Source organism: Scatophagus argus, chromosome 16 (genome assembly GCF_020382885.2).
Source record: "Scatophagus argus isolate fScaArg1 chromosome 16, fScaArg1.pri, whole genome shotgun sequence".
NCBI lineage: Eukaryota > Metazoa > Chordata > Actinopteri > Scatophagidae > Scatophagus > Scatophagus argus.
This window is the reverse complement of record NC_058508.1, coordinates 5,141,295-5,161,818: the sequence shown is the minus strand read 5'-3', so window position 1 is coordinate 5,161,818 and position 20,524 is coordinate 5,141,295. Positions and strand designations below refer to the sequence as shown.

At 40.2% G+C, this 20,524-nt stretch overlaps 2 protein-coding genes and 1 long non-coding RNA gene across 4 annotated transcripts; 2 read left to right on the top strand and 1 right to left on the bottom strand.

Moving 5' to 3' along the window:
• Positions 1–815: 815 nt before the first annotated feature.
• On the top strand, positions 816–2,222 carry LOC124072850. The gene is made up of 3 exons (XR_006845609.1): positions 816–1,237; positions 1,385–1,511; positions 1,715–2,222. It is a non-coding gene; the product is annotated as an uncharacterized LOC124072850 (long non-coding RNA).
• Positions 2,223–2,562: 340 nt separating this feature from the next.
• Positions 2,563–17,003, top strand: zgc:158403 (tetratricopeptide repeat protein 39A). 2 transcript variants are annotated; one of them, XM_046415430.1, is made up of 18 exons: positions 2,563–2,863; positions 3,392–3,496; positions 3,985–4,116; positions 4,387–4,445; positions 5,168–5,235; positions 5,471–5,535; positions 7,005–7,104; positions 7,203–7,268; positions 7,352–7,460; positions 7,597–7,664; positions 10,847–10,906; positions 11,138–11,299; positions 11,428–11,519; positions 13,767–13,887; positions 13,986–14,097; positions 14,202–14,316; positions 14,948–15,064; positions 16,162–17,003. In XM_046415430.1, exons 1-18 carry the CDS (start codon positions 2,829–2,831, stop codon positions 16,268–16,270), a joined length of 1,695 nt encoding a protein of 564 aa, XP_046271386.1. In that variant the 5' UTR covers positions 2,563–2,828; the 3' UTR covers positions 16,271–17,003. The 2 variants fall into 2 exon arrangements, with proteins under 2 accessions (XP_046271386.1, XP_046271387.1); XM_046415431.1 differs by lacking the exons at positions 2,563–2,863; positions 3,392–3,496 and having other exon boundaries at positions 4,061–4,116; positions 5,173–5,235.
• Positions 17,004–17,195: 192 nt separating this feature from the next.
• Positions 17,196–19,941, bottom strand: gadd45gip1 (growth arrest and DNA-damage-inducible, gamma interacting protein 1). The gene is made up of 2 exons (XM_046415432.1): positions 19,480–19,941; positions 17,196–17,692 (listed from the first exon to the last, which is right to left on the bottom strand). Exons 1-2 carry the CDS (start codon positions 19,878–19,880, stop codon positions 17,395–17,397), a joined length of 699 nt encoding a protein of 232 aa, XP_046271388.1. The 5' UTR covers positions 19,881–19,941; the 3' UTR covers positions 17,196–17,394.
• Positions 19,942–20,524: the final 583 nt, after the last annotated feature.

Here is a 20,524-nt window from a genome sequence, read left to right as displayed (position 1 = left end):
ATCCTCCACCTATAGACACTACCAAGAGCTGCTCCTCCTCTTGTTCCATCAGCAGATTCTGGTAGAAAAGTGCAGCTCAATCCTCCTCCTTCAGTGTCTTCCATTTTGCAGACTTTGCCAAACATCTGCATGGCTGCCTCCACCTGCAGACTTTTGCAGAGATCTGCAACCTGACACTCCACCTCTGGCCTCTGCTAGTAATCCGTAGCATCCTAAATATGCAGATTCTGACAGACTTCCTGGGTTTGACACGCCGCCCACAGCCGTTACAAGCAACCTGCAGCTTCCTCCACCTGTGGATCCTTGCAGACAGCTGAAGCTCCAATGTCCAGCATCATGTGCCACCAACCTAAAGACTGTGGTGGAAAGCTGTGCCATTGACCTCAACCTACAGACTCTCTCAGCAACCTGCATCTTTCACCTCCACCATACTTGTGCACAGTTGTCTCTCTCTCTCTCACACACAACCCAACCGGTCAAGGCAGATGGCCGCCCTCACTGAGCCGGGGTCTGCTCCGAGGTTTCTGCCTTTAAAAAGGAAGTTTTTCCTCGCCACTGTCGCCGAGTGCTTGCTCATGGGGGTTTTGTTGGGTCCTCCTGCTTCCAGACACCTGTGCCTTGTCCTGCATCTACATATTCTAGAAGAGTATGGGAGTCCAAACATCCACCTGCAGAGTTTTTCATCTTCTGCCTGCAGTTTGCAGCTCCATCATAATCATCCTACAGGCTCTGTCAGCAACCTACACCTCCTTCTCCACCTGAAGATTCTAACAGACAGCAATGGGCCTAAAACTCTGCCTACAACCTTTGCCAGAGACATCCAGTGCTACCTCCACCATTCTTTCAGATAACTGTGTCTCAGTGCGTCCACCTCCAGAGACTTACAACTCCTGCTCGCAAACTCCTGTTCCAGAAAGCTGCATTGCCACCTGCATCAGCTGACAGCAAAAAGACACAGCAGATTCATGCAGATACATGCAGCACGAGCCTCCACCTCCACCTCCTGTCACTAAGCCAAAGTCGCTGCTTTCACTTGAAGATTCTGGGGCTCAAAATTCAGAGACTTTCAACACCCTGCAGTCGCCACCTCCTCTCGTCTACAGCAGACACCACCTGCAGCTCCATCCTTCACGAACAGTCACCATTTCCCTCTTCCTGAAAACTTCACATAGATGACGTCTCCCTTCTTCAGTCTTCGGTAGCCAAAGTCCAACAAGCTGCAGACACAGCTGATTCAGTACGTATACTGATGTATTATTGCAGTATTCACTGAAGATCAGCCATGTTGCTTTATTTTTCCAGGAAAAAGACATGTCAAACTATGTGTGGCTGGTGAAACATGAACGCTCAGTATTTTGACTGCTTTTGTTTTGTGTTGTTTCAGACAAACATGAGCTGATGGATCACTGAGGTTCCTAATAACATCACCAAAGAGTCTCCTGGCCAGCTGCCAATCATGGTGAAATGATTTGGCATGTCAGCAAAAGACTTCACAGAAGATCATGATCGTGGTGAGATAAGTCACATATTTTAAATTTTCATAGATTTTTGTTTAACTGAGTGCTGGTGGTCTAATTATCCTTTCTAACAGAAATAATTATCTGTCCTCCATTTTCCTTCCTTTTTGGATTGTTTGCTCCTCCCCTAATTAGATAAGCCTGTTTCTCCTTACCTGCCCTATATATACCTGTGCTCTCCTTGTTTGTGTTGTCAGGTTCTCTGTGGTTGCTGTCATACCTGTGAGCCCTGCCTTTGCTTTGTCATCTGGATTATTTGTTTGGACCATTTTTACCTTGACTCCCAGCTGCCTGTTGTTTCCTTCTGTTCCTCTTTAAAAATACTTTAATTAAACTTTCCTTCCTTCACTTTATCCCTCCCTCTGCGTCTGCATTTTGGGTCCCGATCTTTGATCTGACTCTAACAGAATAGCAAAAGTCCTCAGATAAAAATAAAACTGTCCAAAACACAGTAAACCATATTTAAAACAGAATAAGACCTGACAGATAAGGTGAGACAGAAGGTTCTAACAGACTGAGAGAGCACAATTAAAAGCTCAGGTACTTTGTGAAGCTGTTGGAGGTGTCGTATGTAAGAAAAAATGCATTGTCAGTGGCAGAAGACAATTATTTTTATTTTAGACTACTGACTGTACAACGTTCAGTGTTCAACAGTCATTGAAATTCATGTTCATGAAGAAAATCGAGTTAATGAAGCCATCTCATCAATTTTTTATATAAATATGACAACAGCACCCCCAAGTGGCCCAAGTGTAACAGTACAGACATGAATCTGCACCACATCCTGAACTCTTAATTTTGAATTATCTGCTATGTGGCACCAAACCTTGAATGAATATCGAATTTATTACAAATTATTTACTTTTTTGGTTAATTTATTGTACTAAAGTGTCCTCCTAGTAATCTTGCTCTTCAAAAGTCATGTGCAAGCTGGTACAAATGATCCCTTACTAAAGCATTCAATAAGATATCGTCGTACTGCACATACTATTCTCACTAAATGTTATGAAGCTGTCCAGAAGAGGACTTCACATGGATATCCGCCCGAGCCTGTGTAATGTGTGCGTGGCAGTGACGTCACAGAGGAGGAGTCAGGTGCGTCTCCGCACAGATGAGCGCATACCTGCACCTTAGAGCATTTCACGTCGATTTAACCGACAAGAAAGTTTTTGCAGCTTGACACCAACTTGCTCGCACCTGCTCTCGTTTGAAAGCTCGGTTTCACGGTGTACTCGGTGAATGCATGTGGATTTTCTGCTAGTACGACTGAGCTCCTAACAGGTGTTGGGGCACGCCGCCCGGAGAGAGGACATGTCCAATGGGAAAAGCGCAAATGCTGCACAGAAGTGAGTACAGGCTACTGGAAACTTGTTGACGCACTAAAAGTAGGACTTGTTTCTCGGTTTCTGTATCAGCCGGATCCAGAGACAAGAGTTTGTGTTTAGCTCAGCGAATGGTGAAACACCTCACAGGACAGGAAATAAATGAAACACAATAACCAATCTCACTTGCACCAGGAAACGCTAGTAAATTGTTAGAATCCTCATTTTCGGTGCCATGAATTTAAGTCGTGGGTGTCGCAGCACCAGTGGCGAGACACCAGCAGGGCCTGTGTAAACAAAACAGCTGATAGAATACCGGTGACACTCGAGGACAGATGCTGCGGTGTGTTGCGTGACCTCTTAATTGTGTGGGCGCCGTGTTTAGTGGACAGATCTTAACATGTGAAGCCAATTTCAAAGCTTGTTTGCTCCTCTTACTTGACAACGCAGGATCTCGCATGTTCATCAGTGTGCAACTGTGCTGCTGTTGCAACCCCTGTACCTTCAGAACAGGTTGACTACAGTTTCTGTGTGCGTTTGTTTGCGTGGCAGCTCCTCACAGATGACCCTGAGAGAGTGCCTGGATGAGTGTATGGAGGCCCTGGATCTCTTCCTTAACAACCACTTCAGTGAGAGCCTTGAGAGGCTGCGGCCAAGGTAACAGAATAATCCTGAGTCACAGGCATTCTAATGAGTGTTTACTGTTTCAGTTTGAAGTGCAGTATGTGCTTTGTTTTTAACGCTTTCATTGTGGTATGTCTTCGTATGATGTCAGCAATATTTTGCTGCGGGTGAAACTTCTGTGCTGTCAGCTGTGAAGTAGTGGGTTTCCTGTTAGTCAAGAAATGATGGTGGCCACGGGCTTCAATTCTCCAGGATATGAAGTGTTTGCTGAAGCTGACGCCCAAGGGCTGACTGTTTCAACAGCCAAACAGAAAGGCAGCCCTGCAAAATAAACACTATACACAAGACTGGCTGGGACTGTAGAGGAGATAGAGAGAATAAAGAGAACCAGATATTTACTGTTATCTTTTCTCAACAGGAAAATACGCAGGTCATATGGTAGCTGTCTTCCTCACATTACCTCTGTTTGCTCACAGTATGGTGTGTGATGTTAATTCTGAAACTTCATGTTTTCTGTGCAGAGTGAATGAGAGTATGTACCATGCTCTTATCTACGCCACAGTGCTGGAAATGCAGGCCATGATGACTTTCCAGCATGATGACATCAGCAATGCAGGAAATACCATGAAGAGTGCCCAGGAGGTGTGCCAGAGGTCAGGGTCTCTTGTGAATGTAACTTTGTTTTTTGAAAGATCATTGAGTCATTTCATAGACTGACATTTTTTTACACTTTAAAAGACTTAGCTTGCTTCATTTCTCCAAGTTACTGCTGACTCTTCTACAGTCTGTGAGCCATAAATTTATATGAGTGCATTTACATGTTTCTGACCATACAACCTATTTGACTGTGTTTGCATGAGCCATTATAGCCATTATAGCAGCTGCTAAGATAGCGACACTGAAATATTGTTTGGTGTTTTCAGGTTTCGGCGAAAGTCCCCTGGTCTGGCTAACAAGTTCGTAGGAGAATCACTCACTGAAGGTAAAAGACTCAGATGTCTCACCGCATTTGAAATCCATACAAAATGTGTTAATGCACTGGGGAAAAGATGTAATTCATGCTGTATCTTCCTTTTAATAGGGATAATCTGTATAATTGGCAGAGTGTCAGTGATGTCACCTATACAGTTTGATAGCAAATTTGTTTAACCTAAAGTATCCCTAAAGGTCAGGGTACTGTTATCACAGTGTTGTCAACAGACTTACTGTTTTCCACTAACATTCAACGCCCATAGACAAAACGTCTCTGTGAAATTGTCCTTGTCCCTCCACAGATGTGACTGATAGTGCAGTCACTTGTTTTGCAGGTATTTAGTCATATTTAGTCATATCTGCTATCTGTAAAATGCAGCTAGCTTCATGAAAAATACTTAAGCATTGCTAGAGTATTAGTAATGGTAGGAAAATCTAGAAAAGACAGAATGAAGAGGAGTGGGGGACATCAGGGTTTGGGCTGTCTTCTTTACACATTATTTGATTTGAGCGATTGATGAAGTAGCAGTGAAACAATTTCCATACTGTCTGAAGTGATGCCAAATTTAGCAGAAGCGAGAAGTAGCTAGTTTTGCAAATCGGTGTGTGAGTGTGTAATTCAGGCTGGAAGCTCTTGTCTGGAGCTGGGTTCCATACTTTACTGCTTGTTGACTATGATCATTGTGTCTTATTTATTACTTAATGTGTGTTGATATGGATGTGTTTTTGCAGTGCAGCTTCATGCTGAGGTGTGTTATGCAGAGTGCCAACTCCAAAGAGCCGCTCTCACCTTTCTACAGGTGCAGTAACCAAAACGCAGAAACAACTGTACATCTTGATATAGCTGTAGGTGCTAGCTTACTGCAGCTGTGTGTAATTTAGAAAGTCTCCAGTGAATATATGTGTTATGGAAGTTCCATTTATCTTGTCTTAAATTTGTGGCACTTGAATGAATTGTAATCCAGGCACCCTCATTCATGTGCCTGCATTAAATAGGTTTTTCTATTCATTCCCACATATTCATTTATTTTGCAGGATGAGAACATGGTGAGTTTTATCAAAGGAGGAATCAAAGTACGAAACAGTTACCTAATTTACAAGTAAGTAATGAAAGGAAAAACAGGACTGTTATTTAGTGAATATCAGGTGTGTGATGTTAATGTCTACATTTGTCATTATCTTTATTTTCTAGCTCTTCAGTGCCCAAACTTGCAATTTTTAAGTGTTTTTTGGAGCTTGATTCCTACAAGGGACTGATAGTCAGGATATCTTGTCCTTTGCTGCACAGATTTTGCTAGTTCTTTTTTTAATATGTACAGTTAGGTCCATACATTGGTATAAGTTTACTGGCATTTGGCCTCGGTACACAACCACGTTGACTTGAAACACTCAAGATGTGTGCGAAGTGAAGAATTTCAGTTTTAAATTGACCATTTTATCCACTGGCTTAGTCAATTTTGTACACCCACCCATTTTTGGTGGCTCATAAATGATGGGACAAATGGCTGACAAGCAGTTTCATGATCAGGTATGGCCTGTTTCTTCATTAGTCCATGACAAATCAGGCAGATAAAGGTCTGGAATTGGTTGTGTTACATTTGCATTTGGTAGCTGTACACTGGAACACTCATGATGTTCAAAGAGGCGTCTATGCCAGTGCAAGAAAAAAACAAAACAAACCCATCAGAGAGATGGCAAAAACATTGCGAGTGGCCAAAGCAACACTTTGGGATGTTCTTAAAAAGAAGGAATTAACTGGCAAGTTCAGCAACACCAAAAAGGCCTGGAAAACCACAGAAGACAACTGAAGTGGATGTCCGCAGAGTTCTGTCATTAGTGAAGAAAAACCCTTCCACAACGCCTATCCAAGTCAAGAACGCTCTTGAGGAGGTACGCATGTCATTGTCAAAGTCTACAGTCAAGAGACGGTTTCATGTGAATACAGAGGCTTCACAACAAGGTGCAAACCACTGCTAACACTCAACAACAGAAAGGCCACATTAGACTTTGCCAGAAAACACCTAAAAAAGCCTGTTTTTCACTGACTGAAGGAAGAAAGAACGCGAAACAAGTAACAGCTGAAGGCAGCTGCAGTAAAGGCCTGGCAAAGCATCTCAAAGGAGGAAACTCAGCATTTGGTCATGTCCATGGGTTCCAGACTTCAGGCATTCAGTCACTGACTGCAAAGGATTTTCATCCAAACATTCTTATATTTGTAATTATGTTATCTTAAGCAAAAATGGGGGCAGGTGTATAGACATGTCTGTAATTCCTAAATGTTTAATGCCACACTATTGTCAACCTGCTCAAATTAAAACGGTCAGTCTTCACTTTGCTCACATCTTGCATGTTTCATTTCACATTCAACGTGGTGGTGTACAGAGGCCAAATGCCAAAAATATTAATAACTATGCTTGTCCAAATATATATGGACTTAACTGTAATTGACAAGTTTCCTAACTTTGTGGATGTGCAACTTTAAAATTGTTGGTTACATGTCTTGGCGTTACACAGTATTATGCTGAGCTGTATTGTGAAACAATTGACATAGTCGCCTTTTATCATCCAGAGAGCTGCACTCCCTCATAAAGTCTCACAGCTGTGTCGAAGGACCCAGCCACGTCCACTTAGAGGGAGGAATATCATTTGGAATAGGGGCGTTTAATCTGGTACGTCACAAAATAATCTCCATTAAAGGATAATTTAAACACCTTTGGTTGTGTGTCATCATGTGTATGACAGTTCATGACGTCTAATTTGTTTACAGACGCTGTCTCTATTTCCTCCACGGATACTCAAAGTTTTGGAGTTTGCCGGCTTCTCTGGAGACAAGGTGTGATTTCTAGATTTCTTCCATCATGCCTTTGCTATCTGACATGCTCACAGGTGTCTTCTACATGTGTGGTCCCGTTTTAGGAATATGGTCTGTCCCTGCTGAGAGATGGCGCGACGGGGATGAATCTACGCTCCATGCTGTGCGCTCTGCTACTGCTCTGCTACTACACCTTTCTCACATTTATATTAGGTAGTGCTTTACCTTGTCCATACATTATATGAATCTGAGATTTAGTTGATTCTCATTGTGTGGTACCTTCCACACATTATTCACTCCAAGGAAAATCTGTGTATGATTAAACACATCATATCCTCTAACCCCACAGGGACAGGTGAGGGAGAAGTGAATGAAGCTGAAAGCCTGCTGAAACCGTTCCGGCTCCGCTATCCACGGGTGAGTGGCAATATGGATCATCTCTTTACAGACTAAATCACTTTCGAGTAAAAGCTGGGGGCTTTCTGTCTGATAATAAAAGTGTAAATGTGTGCTATTCAGTTGCAAATGTGGCCTCAGGCTGACGTCATAAGCATAGCAACCTATTATCTCTAACAAATGCATCATTTACATTACATTACACTTCATTTATCAGACACTTTTATCCAAAGTGACTTACAGAATGAGTAACAACAAGTTTCAGTACAATAGAATTAGGCTAAAGCAATAAGAGCTAAAACATAATTAAAAGTGCTTAAGTAGAAGAGCAGGAGTGGAGAACAGGAGAACATGAAAGAGTGAGGGGGTGGTTAGAGGGTTAGGGTTGTTAGGAGAGAAGGTGCAGTTGGAAGAGATGAGTTTTCAGGTGCTTTTTAAAGGAAAAGGAGGATGCCACTGCTCATACTGTGGCTGGCAGACTGTTCCAGCAGCATGGTGCATTGTGGGAGAAACGTCTGGCTTGGGAATGCCTTGTGCGAAGGGATGGCAGAGCCAGACGACGTTCATTTGCTGAACATAGAGCCATAGAGGGTTGATTAGAGAGACTAGTCGTCACAAAAACACATTTCGTTTTAGTTATGACATGTCCTGCAGCTGGCAAAATCTTGCAAGCCAGCATTAAAACAAACATCAGTGACCTTTGAACTTTGGCATGTCAGTTTGCTCTGTTGACCAATAGCGAGGAGTCTTGACACTGCTGAGAGAACGGAATCATCATGCCCATCCACACTATGTGGTGGCGGCAACTTGACACCAAGAATCAGGATTTTTATTTCAATTTTCACTTTATCACTATTGACTGTTTTATATGATGTATTCTTGATCATTCCATTGTGTGAATTAAGTGTATTTTTTCAACAAAGGTATAGATCATACCTCACAGTGTCGCAACCCCCCTTTCCCTGTAGTACCACTTTCTTCCAGAAGTTGTAGGACAAAATTGGTTTGAAATGCACAGAAGATAAAGACAACAGCTTGATGTTTTGTTGCTGAAGTGGTTAATAGAACATCAGTCCCTTTGTCAAAAATGTGGAAAAGAAATCCAGTTAGCATTTGAAAAATATTATCTAATTAGTCGAGTAGTACCAGCTAAAGTTAGTCGTTATCCCTCAGTCTGGTTGTTTAGACTTCTGGCTCACTTGCTAACCCTGACTCATGATGATGGTTATTATGGTATAGAAGCAGAACATATCCCAGAAAGTGAACATCAAGTTTGAGACCCCACTTCAAGTTCTAACATTGTGTGATATTGTTGGTAATGGATCTTTTAAGGAGGCTGAACAGTTTAGAAGACAGGTTACTACTGTTTAGTCTGAGCTTTTAAAGGCAATGGAAAAGACACTGCTGTTTGACCTCAGCACGCTCTCATCGGCACTCATGCTGCTGCCTGTGCATTGTGTTTGTAAATGCGGTTTTCGCCATTGCTGCCGGTTCCTTTAATCTGCTACTTTATTATCTCAGCTCTCTAACTAATAACTACATAATAATAACCAACATCTTACATTGTGGACATAGCCTTTCAGTGCTCTTTAAAATTTTGGGTTGAAAGCAGATAAGTTTTAGCTCTTTTTTTCCATATTATGGATGCTAGTGCAGAAGTAAGTGTCATTTTCAGTAACAGCGAAATAATTGACTCTCTGAATGAATATACAGCATTTACCCTGATTTGAAGTTGGAGATAACTGAGCTACAGAATCTGATTTCGTGAAGTTTTAAAATAATGCCCCAAAAGGCTTTTTATAGATTATTATTATTATTATTATTATTATTATTATTATTATTATTATTATTATTATTATTATTATTATTATTATTATTATTATTATTATTATTATTATTAATAAAGAAAATGTTGGGCCAGGACAGAGAAACTATAACCAGGCCCACTGAGCATAGCTTGTTCCTGGCTGGCTACTGCATTAGCGGTCACCGCAGTAATTTTACACATAAAGATCACATTATTAGCCATGATTCTGTGGTTCAAATGAAAAATGCTACTGAATTGTACTTGGAAGGTTCTGCATTTATGAAACTTCACCAATACCAGGGACTAAACATTAGGATATATCACATTGTCTATTTTGACTTGTGTATCTCATGAGTACCACAGCGTTTGTGGAAGTGCAATGAAATGTCACTAAAGGGCACTGTTAAAGGATAATTATGGTTATATTTCATAAGTCTTGTCAGGTCATCTTTCTGGTACAATATAGTTGCCATTTCTATGCTTGCACACTGTTATCGTGTGCATTATTGAAGTGGTTTAGACAGCTTGTTCTCTTTCCTCATTGTACTTTAAGCAACGTCATCACGTTCCCACATCTCTGAATTTAGGTTTAGTGTTAAAAGTTATTGCCTCAGCCTCGTAAATGATGGACGCAATGGCCAAACCTACAAAATACAGTTTGAGTTTTAACAAACTTAACAAACTCTTTATTGCCAATTTGTTCAGTTTGTGTTATATGTTGTTCTTTTAGTTTATGTTTACACTGCAGTGTGCAGACAGTTAGCAGATTCTCCCTCATCTCTTGCTACTTCCTCATTCAAACTTGTGTTCTCTTTTATCTCACTGCCACCTTAACATCCACAGTTCAATGTTCTTTTAATCTTTCTATTTCAACACTTGTTATTTTATGCCAGTGCTTTCTTACAGATCCCTCCTTCCACTCACATTGTTTCTCTTTTCTCTTCATTGTCCAGTCACACACACCCAGAAACATTCCCACCCTGATTACTTCCATCTGATACTTACTCCACCTCCCACTCACGCAATCCCCTCTGCATTCTAATCCTTTTTTTACACCATCTTAGCTTCATTTTAAGTGTACTCGCACACCTTTGTGCAATCATTCCTACCACTCCAACTGACTCACATTCTTGTAAATTCACAATCCGTTTCCCCTCCGCCTTTTACCTACATGCCTGCCCATCCCAGAGAACAAACTCTAAAGCTCTGACACAATGTGTACCAAACCAAAAATGCAAATGACTTGATTAAACATGGGCAAGAGTAACTGCTGTATAGTAGTTTTTTTAGATAGATGACAGTTTAACTTACAGTAGATTGTTGTGTAATGCTGACCAACCCTGGAGGCTGAAATCACATTTTTTCACATTTTCATATATTTTTTTCTTCTGTCCAGGGAGCAATATTCCTCTTCTTTGCAGGCAGGACTGAAGAGATTAAGGGGAACATTGATGAGGTTTGACTACCTGTGTTTTATTTCCTGTACATTTGATGTTTTTAATAGAGCATTTTGTGAGTGAAGCATAAAAACTGTTCTTACTGTGGTATTATAAATGCCCTGTTTTAAACACCTGACCTACAGAGGACTCCAGCACCCAGTGTTAATATTTAAGACACAACATACCTCAACACAGTGTCACTGTTACACATACTTATTTATGTCTGTCTAATGTCACGGTGCTACCAGGCAGTGACACTGTTTGAAGATGGCTGCAAGGCCCAGCAGGCGTGGAAGCAGTTCCATCACATGTGCTACTGGGAGCTGATGTGGTGCTTCACCTATAAGCGAGCATGGAAGATGGCGTACTTCTACGCAGACCTACTGAGCCAGGAGAGCCGCTGGTCCAAGGTATGAAGAAGATCAGAACAAATTTAGTTGGGTCCATCTCTCATGAATGCAGTTATGTCTGCTGATGTTGTCAAACAGCTTGAGAAATAACATGAATGAACCCCTGTCTTTCTGTTTCTCTCTGTGAGGCCATGTATGTTTACATGAAAGCTGCTTATCTGAGCATGCTACCTAACGACGAGGCCAGGCCTTTTGGGGAGGACGAGGTAGAGCTCTTTAGGTAAGCACACACACTGTCATTGTTCAGTGTTTTATCTCATAAACACAGCTATTGCTCCACGACTCATGATATACTTGAATTTTGCCAATATGAATGTGTAATGATACTAATACTGCTGCTGCTGCTGCTGCTACTACTACTACTAATAATAATAATAACTTTATTTATGTGACACCTTTCAAAAATGTTTCCAATTTAAAAACAAAACCAGCAAATTTGCATATACAAATAGAAGGCGATCAACAAAATCAAAAATTGGTGAAGAACAGCAAATGAAGTAGAAAAATGATTGACAATAAATATAGGAATTATACAATTTAAAACCAATAAGTTAAAAGGGACAGTAAAAAGACAATAAAATTATTGCCCTGTACTTTGCACTAAAAAATGCAAAGTACAGGGCTGAATCATCTCTGGCCAGTGCTGCATTGTCTTCTGGGAGATATTTCAGTTTCACATAACACAGACAAAAACTCCTTAAAGAGTCTCCTGTGTACTCTTTGTGCAGTTATTTATCTGTGTATATATATATATATATATATATATATATATATATATATATATATATATATATATATATATATATATATAGTTATTTATTTTCCACAGAAAACATTAAGTTACCTAATTAAAAATTCTCATATTGCCTATTTGACCACGATTGACTTCCTAGCTCGAAACTTTCCTCCTTTGGCAACTGAATGTTACTGTGCACACTGTATTACACACACACATACACACACACACACACACACACACACACACACACACACTATTCTGCATAGTTAATCACATTTGTAAGCAGAGGTGAACTTTAATGTTGAAACGTCAACAGAAAAATCAGCAGCAATACCAGTGCAAATTTGTTTTCCCCTCAATGCTTTCTGCCATTGTTGCCGTGTTTGATCAGAGTCTGCTGCTGACCTCACTTCACACACTCAGATAGTGTCTCTGCTGATCAGGGGCTTAATTGTATATTACAGAAACTCTGTTGATTCGAGGGCGGCACGGTGGTGCAGTGGTTAGCAAGAGGGTCCCAGGTTCAAATCCCGGTCTGGGTCCTTCTATGTGGAGTTTGCATGTTCTCCCTGTGCCTGTGTGGGTTTTCTCCGGCTTCCTCCCACAATACCAAAAACATGCACATTAGGTTAATTGGCTACTCTACATTGCCCCTAGGTTTGAGTGTGAGAGTGTGTGGTTGTCTGTACAGCAGTATTTATTAAAACATTACTTGAGTCTTGTAGGCCAGAAATAATATTCAACGACAGCATGATTGAGTGTTGATTTTGTATACCAACACATCCATGTTCCAAATGAACATGGATGTGGCCAGATTATTGTTGGTTTAAGTTAACTGCAGGGAGAAGGAGATCGACTGCAAAGAGAGCTAGACTGGCTTTTAGCAAGAGTTGAAAGAGTCTGTATGATATCAAGACAATATGGAGACAGTCAAGTAAGGCATTGATTTTCAGGTCACCCCCCTGTCTGTGTTCAAGGTTTTTCTCGTCTCAATGGGAAATACGTTTGCAGCTGCGAAATTATACTCTGACTTTTAACATTGATTGCTGGAGCCTATGAGCGTGATTTGTGACATCACAAATAGTCTCCTGGTTCAACATTCAGCAGACAAAAGTGTGATGTGAAGCCTCCAGTGCACATAAACTGAGAATGGATTTTACACTGAAGTAGGGGAGATTTTCTGTCCTGCAGTTGAACTTGTGCACTGAAAAATGTTTGCACGTTGTCAAGAATTTTTAATGAGGGGGAAGGAGTAGGTGCCATTTTAATGATTTCAGTGTGGTTTCAATGTGGTAATTATACCTTTTTTCCTTGCAAAAATCATGTCAGACACACATCAGAGAATTGCCTTCATTCATGTTTGCAGGTGATCTTTAATTTAGCTTTATGTTTGAAAAGATTTTTCAAACATCATCTGCTGCTGAACTTCCTCTCTACCATGATGTGCGTGCGCAGGCCGGTTGTAATTGGTCCTGACTTCATACATGAAAGTAGCCTAATAAACACATTTTAGTCTTTATTTAGTCTTTATTGTGTATTTAAATGTTATAATTAAAAAGTTAAGGAAAAGAAAAGAAAATTCCAGTCATTTAGGATGCCAGTTGCACGGGTGGGTGGGCCCACGCCTGATCGGCCCATCCACAATGCCAGTCCTGTATCAGAAGTTTTCACTATGCTCACTAATTCCTTCATTCCTAAGCTGTTTTTATTATTTTCTGTGTCTTTCAGAAAAGTGCCTACCTTCAAGCAGAAGATAGCAGGGAAGTCTCCCCCAACTGAGAAGTTTGCTATCCGTAAAGCCAGGCGGTACAAGGCTCCCCGCCCAATCAAGCTACCAGTGCCAGTGCTGGTAAAGCTTCACAGAAACACACACACACATGCGAAACCCTCACGGTCAGTGTGTTTGACTTTCACAGCCTTCTAACAGTATTCACTGTTTCATTATAGGAGATGATGTACATGTGGAACGGTTTCAGTATGATCAGCAAACGACCAGAGCTGACAGAAGGCATGATGCAGACTTTGGGGGAGGCAGAGCGCACCCTGCTGGAGTCTCCTGGTAGTGCACCTTATTCCAAAACATGTGCCTCTCACCTAAAATATAAATGTAGACAAATAGAGATCGCATGACACATCTGTGTGTGTCTGCTCCCTCCTCTACAGAAAATGAGTATTCGGTGGACGACCGCTGTGTGATCCACCTGCTAAAGGGTCTGTGTTTGAAGAACCAGGGTGCGCTTGAGGCCGCAGAGGGATGCTTCATCAAAGTGCTTTCCAGGTGAGTGCAAGTGTGGGTGAGCTTTTACAGATCATTTTTCTAGAAAACCATCTACTGTAAACAGAGAAAGCTGGTATGCATGTAGAAATCTGGATGCAGTTTTTGGCAACATGGATCAACGTATGTCACGTTGAAATAAGGCCACTTTTAAATTTCACTACACCTTTCACACAAGTCCCAACAGTTAAAATAATTAAACAGTTAAAGAGTCTAATGAGCCTAAAAGGCTTAAACATTCATATTTGCTTAGCTTTGGTCAAATCTTAACTGAAGTTTTTCTACCTGTCTTACGTTTAAATAACACTGTCTAAGGACAGCTCGTAACTGGAAGTATTGACAATTTAATGTTTGCTTAGCAATTTTAAAATCCTCACCCATCAGGTGGCAGTTAATATTTACTTAGCAATCAAGATTAACATTGTTTACAATCACACTGACATTGTCTTCTGAGTAGTAGGTCTTGTAAGAAACATTTGTTCCTTTATTCAGGCAAAAGTTAGAAAGTATACAGAAGGAGGAGACACATTACTGAAGATGTCACAGTAAAGTATAGGGTACCGAACAAACATGTATAAAATGTAACTGTATGTGATAGTGAGAGTTAATTCAGCTTCTTTCTGTGTGTGCTTAGTGAAAAGAAAATCAAGTTTGACCACTACCTCGTGCCCAACTCTCTGGTTGAGCTCAGTCTGCTCTACATAGACCAAGGCAGAAGGGAGGAGGCCATTAAACTGCTGCACAAAGCCAAGTAAGTCATGCAGTAATTGGAGTGAGAGTGTGCCAGTATCTTTAAAATGCATGCAGCATTTGGAGGGTGTGAATTGGCTACTGGGGATATTCTGAGGGTATACATTTATGTTTTGGCACTAATTGTAATTAATGTGCACAAATTTCTCAAAAATGTTACCTGTTTCCTTCAACTCTGGGGAACTCTTATTCATCTGTTTTCCAACTGGACCACACCACATATTGTACCTCGCACGGCAGCGCATTTTTGCTTTCTGTTTGAGCAGACAATGGACACAACCATTTTATGCTACTTTATTCTACAATATTTCTCTACTGGATTTGTTTTTTGACAGCAATAATTACCACTACTAATAATGAACTATTTATCAACTTCCATTCAGTGTGTGTTGACCCTTCCCATTTATCTGGTGACTCTTAACAGTTTAATAATGTCAGAATCATACTGTGTATCAGTCACAAATACTTTTACCCTTTTATACTGTACCTTACTTTATACTCAAAAGCACATAGACGCATTTCCCAAAAACTATTGCCACAAAACATTCTTTCCTTTTCAGAGGGCTACAAAAAAAATTTACACTGACACATTTATCTTGGTATAAATGAGTCCATGTACATGTAATGTAATATATAAATATAATCACTATGTTGTTACTTATATTGTCATATTTGTTTATTGCAAATAGAATTCTTTCATTAACACAGTCTTTATAATTGGACTGCTGGGACAGGATACTATAGTGTACAGGTGGTCCTCTCTCTTGTTGCGCATTGGATAGCCACTACTCTACCACTAGAGGTCGCTCTCTGCCTTATTTTCTTTTTGGAATATTGAACATCAACCCCTCTACTCCCATTGGATAAGACTGAACAGATTGGATAAGTCAAGAATTAATTTAGATAAAAAAACAAAATTGAACACTACTTTCACGCAAATAAAATTTAACTTAAAGGTCTCTTGATAGTATATGTGTAGATGGGGTTGACAGACCACCCTTGCGTCAGTCAGTGATTAAAACACTTTAGCGTTTGGGCATAACCCTTTCTTTTATCTGTCACGCTGTGTCACATATGATGTTTTCTTTTTACTTGTAGACAAAACTACAAAGAATACTCGATGGAGTCTCGTACTCAGTTCAGGATACACGCTGCTCTGGCCAAACTGAAGGCTGACCCTGGTGAAGAGGAAGACACTCACCTATAGCAAGACGGTTCTTCATGATTGGAAAGGCTCTTCACACTGGACTCTGTTTCCCCTCACACTTCTGTGTGTTTTATTTCACGGTTTTTAACTCCTATCCATATTCAACTTTTGAAAACCACATTTTATCACTGTGTTCAGGTTTTTTTTTTCATCACAGTATGCACAAACATATCACTGGACAAAGCTGTTAGAATATTTACAACAGCCCGTCCTCCCCAGACTGCCTTCCAAGAGCATTAAAGTGTCAAGTGGAGTTTAACATTTTGAGCTAAGGGACATTTTATTTTATGGATGATGTTTTATTGTTTACACAGAAAATTAAAGAACACTCAGTTTTAATCAACACGTGATTGAAAGCAACTATAAATAAATTTTAAATGCAAGAAATTTTAGGATTTAATGACATATATAGTGATGACTTTATTTTATTGTTTGTGATTATGTAATTAAATTCAGCATAGCGTGCTGAACAAGAAGTAATTGCCAAAAACAGAAGAATTTAAAAGCCTAATGTAGAATAGAATAAGTGGCTTGAATAGCCAGCAGCCAGTTGTCCCATTCTGTGTGGCTGCAGAGGTGAAAATAACTGTTTACGGCTCTTCTAAACTCACTTGCAATGTGTATGAAACTGATCAGATTTAGTGTTTAGGCAGATCAGTGTGTACACTTTCAAAAAAAACTTTGTAATGAATAAAAATTATTTTTGCATAAATAAATTCTACATTTGAATGTTTGCGGTTTGTCTTAAATTACACCCAAAATGGGCATCAACATGTCATCTTGTAGTATTTATTATACTTCTTGGATAATTTGATTGTTGAGTTGAAATTATTTCAGTGATAAAGCTAAATATATGAAAGTCCTGAAATATGAGCATATGCTTAACAAATAGGACAAACAACTCTGAAAAAATGTTTTACAGACAAAACCGTCGATGGAGTTTTCATTCATCCAGGTTATTACGGATGCACTCAGGTAACACAAAACAGGAACTAAACGGTTATTCAGACACTTTTTAACAGCTGTCCCACTGAACTGTGTCATTGTGAACACCTCCCATCTCATTAGACACAGTTAAAACAAGGGCAAATTGTTATTTATGTCTGAAATGACTCAGTCCAAGACTATGAGGAGGCAGCGGGAGGCGTGATGGATGCTGCTGCCGCCCGTTCCTCCTCCTTCAGTTTACGTCTCAGTAGCTTCTTGTTCTTCCTCTCTTCCTTTTCTATTTCAGCAACCATTTCCAAGAACTTGGGGCTGCGGGGGTCCACTTTGCTGCCAAAACGCTGTTTGGCCTCTTCCAGCAACCTTGTTTTCCTTTCTTTCTCCTCCTTTAGTTTGAGTTTTGCTTCTCGCTTTTCTCTGCGCCAGTCAGCTATCATCTTGGGCATTTTGGCCATGTTTGCTGCTATGAGTTTTTCCCTGCAATGGAAATGGAAAAGATTAGTATCACTGAAGTTGATGTGGGGCGTGATGCATAGTTGTACATGGGCCGATTGGCTCAGATTACATTTCAACAAATACTGCATTAGCCTACTAAGGCAACTATGACTTGCCATGACATTTGTTGCAGCTCATATTCCTCAGAGGACAGACTGTAATAACTGAACTCATAACTCATCCTGTTGGATCTCCACATATTCCTTCATCCATATTAAAATCACAATAAAAACACTATCAGAAATAATACAACACAGCACACAGATGATTATTAAAACTTGTATAAACCTTGCACACAAGCTTGGTTGTACTTAATTTAGTTATGGAACAGTGCACAACATTAACAATACCAAAGTAAATATGGGGCTGCAACAATTAGTCACTCAGTAAGTCGACGGACAGAAGATTGTTGGAAATTACTGTTTAAATATCTCTTTGAACAAAATTTTGTTGTTTGTAAGGACTTGCTGCTTTCCTCTGTTCATTGTGAACATAAGCTGAATATAATTGGGACTTGAACACAAAAGACATTTGAAGATACCACCTTGCACTCTGGAAAAATTTGATGTACGTCACAGTTTTTTGACATTTTACAGACTAAATAATTAATCAATAATCTGCAGATTGACTGAAATTGCCAATGGCGCAGCCCTACACACACATTATATATCTATACAAACGCACCCAAACTGACTACCAAAATACAAACCGGTTGACAAATTAAAGGAAATAACTGAATAAAGGGGTCTTCTTATTTAAGGTGTTGAATCACCATATGCCACCCGAACAGCTTCAATGGGCCTGGACACTGACTCTCCAAGTCTACGGATTCTCTTGTTTGGTGTTTAAATCATGTGGTGGAGAAAGATGTATAACATGTCAGTTCAAAATCTAACGCAAGTATTCAGTTGGGTTGTGATCTGGTGACTGAGAAGGCCAAAGCACATGATTCACATCAACTTCATACTCATCAAAGCATTCAGTGTCCCCTATGAATGGGGGCATCCTGGAAGACACCACTCCCATCAGGATAAGGATAAAGGTGATCACGCAGAAGAACTTTGTATTTGTTTGCAGTGACCTTTCCCTCTAAGAGGAAAAGTTCATGTAAATCATGTCAGCAACGAATGGATGTTAATTGCTTAATCTTAGCACGTAGTGCATCTGTATGGACGCATCGCAATTCGTCATGTTTATCCACTCATTTATGCCGGTTTTTCCTTTGTCACCAGTTTGTAAAATCCAGTTGCATAATGGGAAATGTATGCATGTATAAAACTGTAGAAGTCCCTACTTCTGACTCTGCTGCTCCAGTGTTGACCTTTCTTGTCGTACTTCATCTCGTGTGCAACACTAACCAGTTTTAGTGTCCTTTTATTGTTTTTTAACCTTCTTAAAATAACAATCACACAAATGCTATTGACTATAAGTTGTATTTGCAATCGAAGTTTTGAATGTTGGAGCTGAATGTTCTTTCTGTAGGTGCCTAAACAACACGGTTAATTGAAGTTCTGTACATGACTTGGCTGAACTTAACTCTCATCCATCGTCCTCCATCATGCGCTATTCTCTACCCGTATTCACTGCTGATTGTTGTCTGTTCTGTATTCTCTTAGCAACAGATCGAGCCTCTTACATATTTCACATAACATAATAATAGTATATGAGATATTATATCACAGCCGACAGTAAACAACCACTTTACTCAGCTTTTGTTCGACTTGTCCGATAATTGGTGCACTGGCGTTAGCTATTTTAGCAATACTTACTTTGCCAAACGTTTCTCGGTTTCCTCCTTCTCTCTGGCCTCGATATTCTTCAGCATTACCTCCAACGGGGGGTGCCACTCATTTTCCTCCACGATGATCTTATCCAAGTGCTCATGGCTGGGCCACAGCGACGCAGGGTCGATGCCCGACGCTGAGCCGTACCGACCGAACAGTTTCTTGTCATGCCGGGCCGTCTTCTGCCAGTCCGGCGTCTTATCGCTGTTTTTGTCTGGAATGTAGGGGTCACGCAGGTTCAGCTTTAAAGGTTTGGGGTTGTAGGACGCTGTCTGTAATAGAAAACCACTTTGAGGGTTCGCAGAAAGCACAGTTTTTGATAATGAAATTCCCTTTAATGCCCTGCATAACACTGTCGTCCTCCTGTGCAGCATGGACGCCGCCATTTTTCTTCTTCCAGAAGAAGGACCCGCAGTAAAGATAGAGGTGTCTACAGCAGTGCCTGTTCATCATCATCATGGCAGACGGGTCTTCTTTGAGCACCGGTATGGTTGTGTATACTGAAGTTATCTGCAGTAGGCCGTATTGCTGACGGGATAGCATGCTGCTTGGACACGTAAGCAATTTATTCATCTAGCTTTTATTGTGTAACTTTCATTACTAATGAATCTGTGTATATACACTTTTATAAACAGGCTTGTTCGTGAAATAATATTTCACTGTCTTTTAACGGTCTAGTATTGCACTGTTTTAATTTTTCCAATTTCTTAAAGTTAATTGTTGATTCATTTTCTAGATTACATTACTTTGCTCATCTGTTGTACCCAAAGTTTTGTTTTTAACTGGTGTTAAGCACCGTGGGAACCTGGTTCTTAAAATGAGCTTTTTAAAGTTCTTCTACCTTCTTCTTCCTCCTCCTCCTCCTTCTTCTTCTTCTTCTTCTTCTTCTTCCTCTTCTTCTTATTTTATGATATTGAAGCATCCATGCTTCAATTTAACATGGATACTGGTTGATTGACTCAAAATACATGAAGAACATAAAAGTTTTTTACTTTTTACAAATGTTTCAGTCAATTTCAGGACTATTCCT

Excerpts from the sequence above, each read along its gene's own strand:
- zgc:158403 (XM_046415430.1), top strand. The coding sequence starts at position 2,829 with ATGTCCAATGGGAAAAGCGCAAATGCTGCACAGAA. Across the intron at positions 5,536-7,004 it reads AACAGTTACCTAATTTACAA|AGAGCTGCACTCCCTCATAA; the intron begins GTAAGTAATGAA and ends TTTATCATCCAG. Across the intron at positions 13,888-13,985 it reads AGCTACCAGTGCCAGTGCTG|GAGATGATGTACATGTGGAA; the intron begins GTAAAGCTTCAC and ends GTTTCATTATAG.
- gadd45gip1 (XM_046415432.1), bottom strand. The coding sequence starts at position 19,880 with ATGGCGGCGTCCATGCTGCACAGGAGGACGACAGTGTTATGCAGGGCA. Across the intron at positions 17,693-19,479 it reads ACCGAGAAACGTTTGGCAAA|GGAAAAACTCATAGCAGCAA; the intron begins GTAAGTATTGCT and ends TTTCCATTGCAG.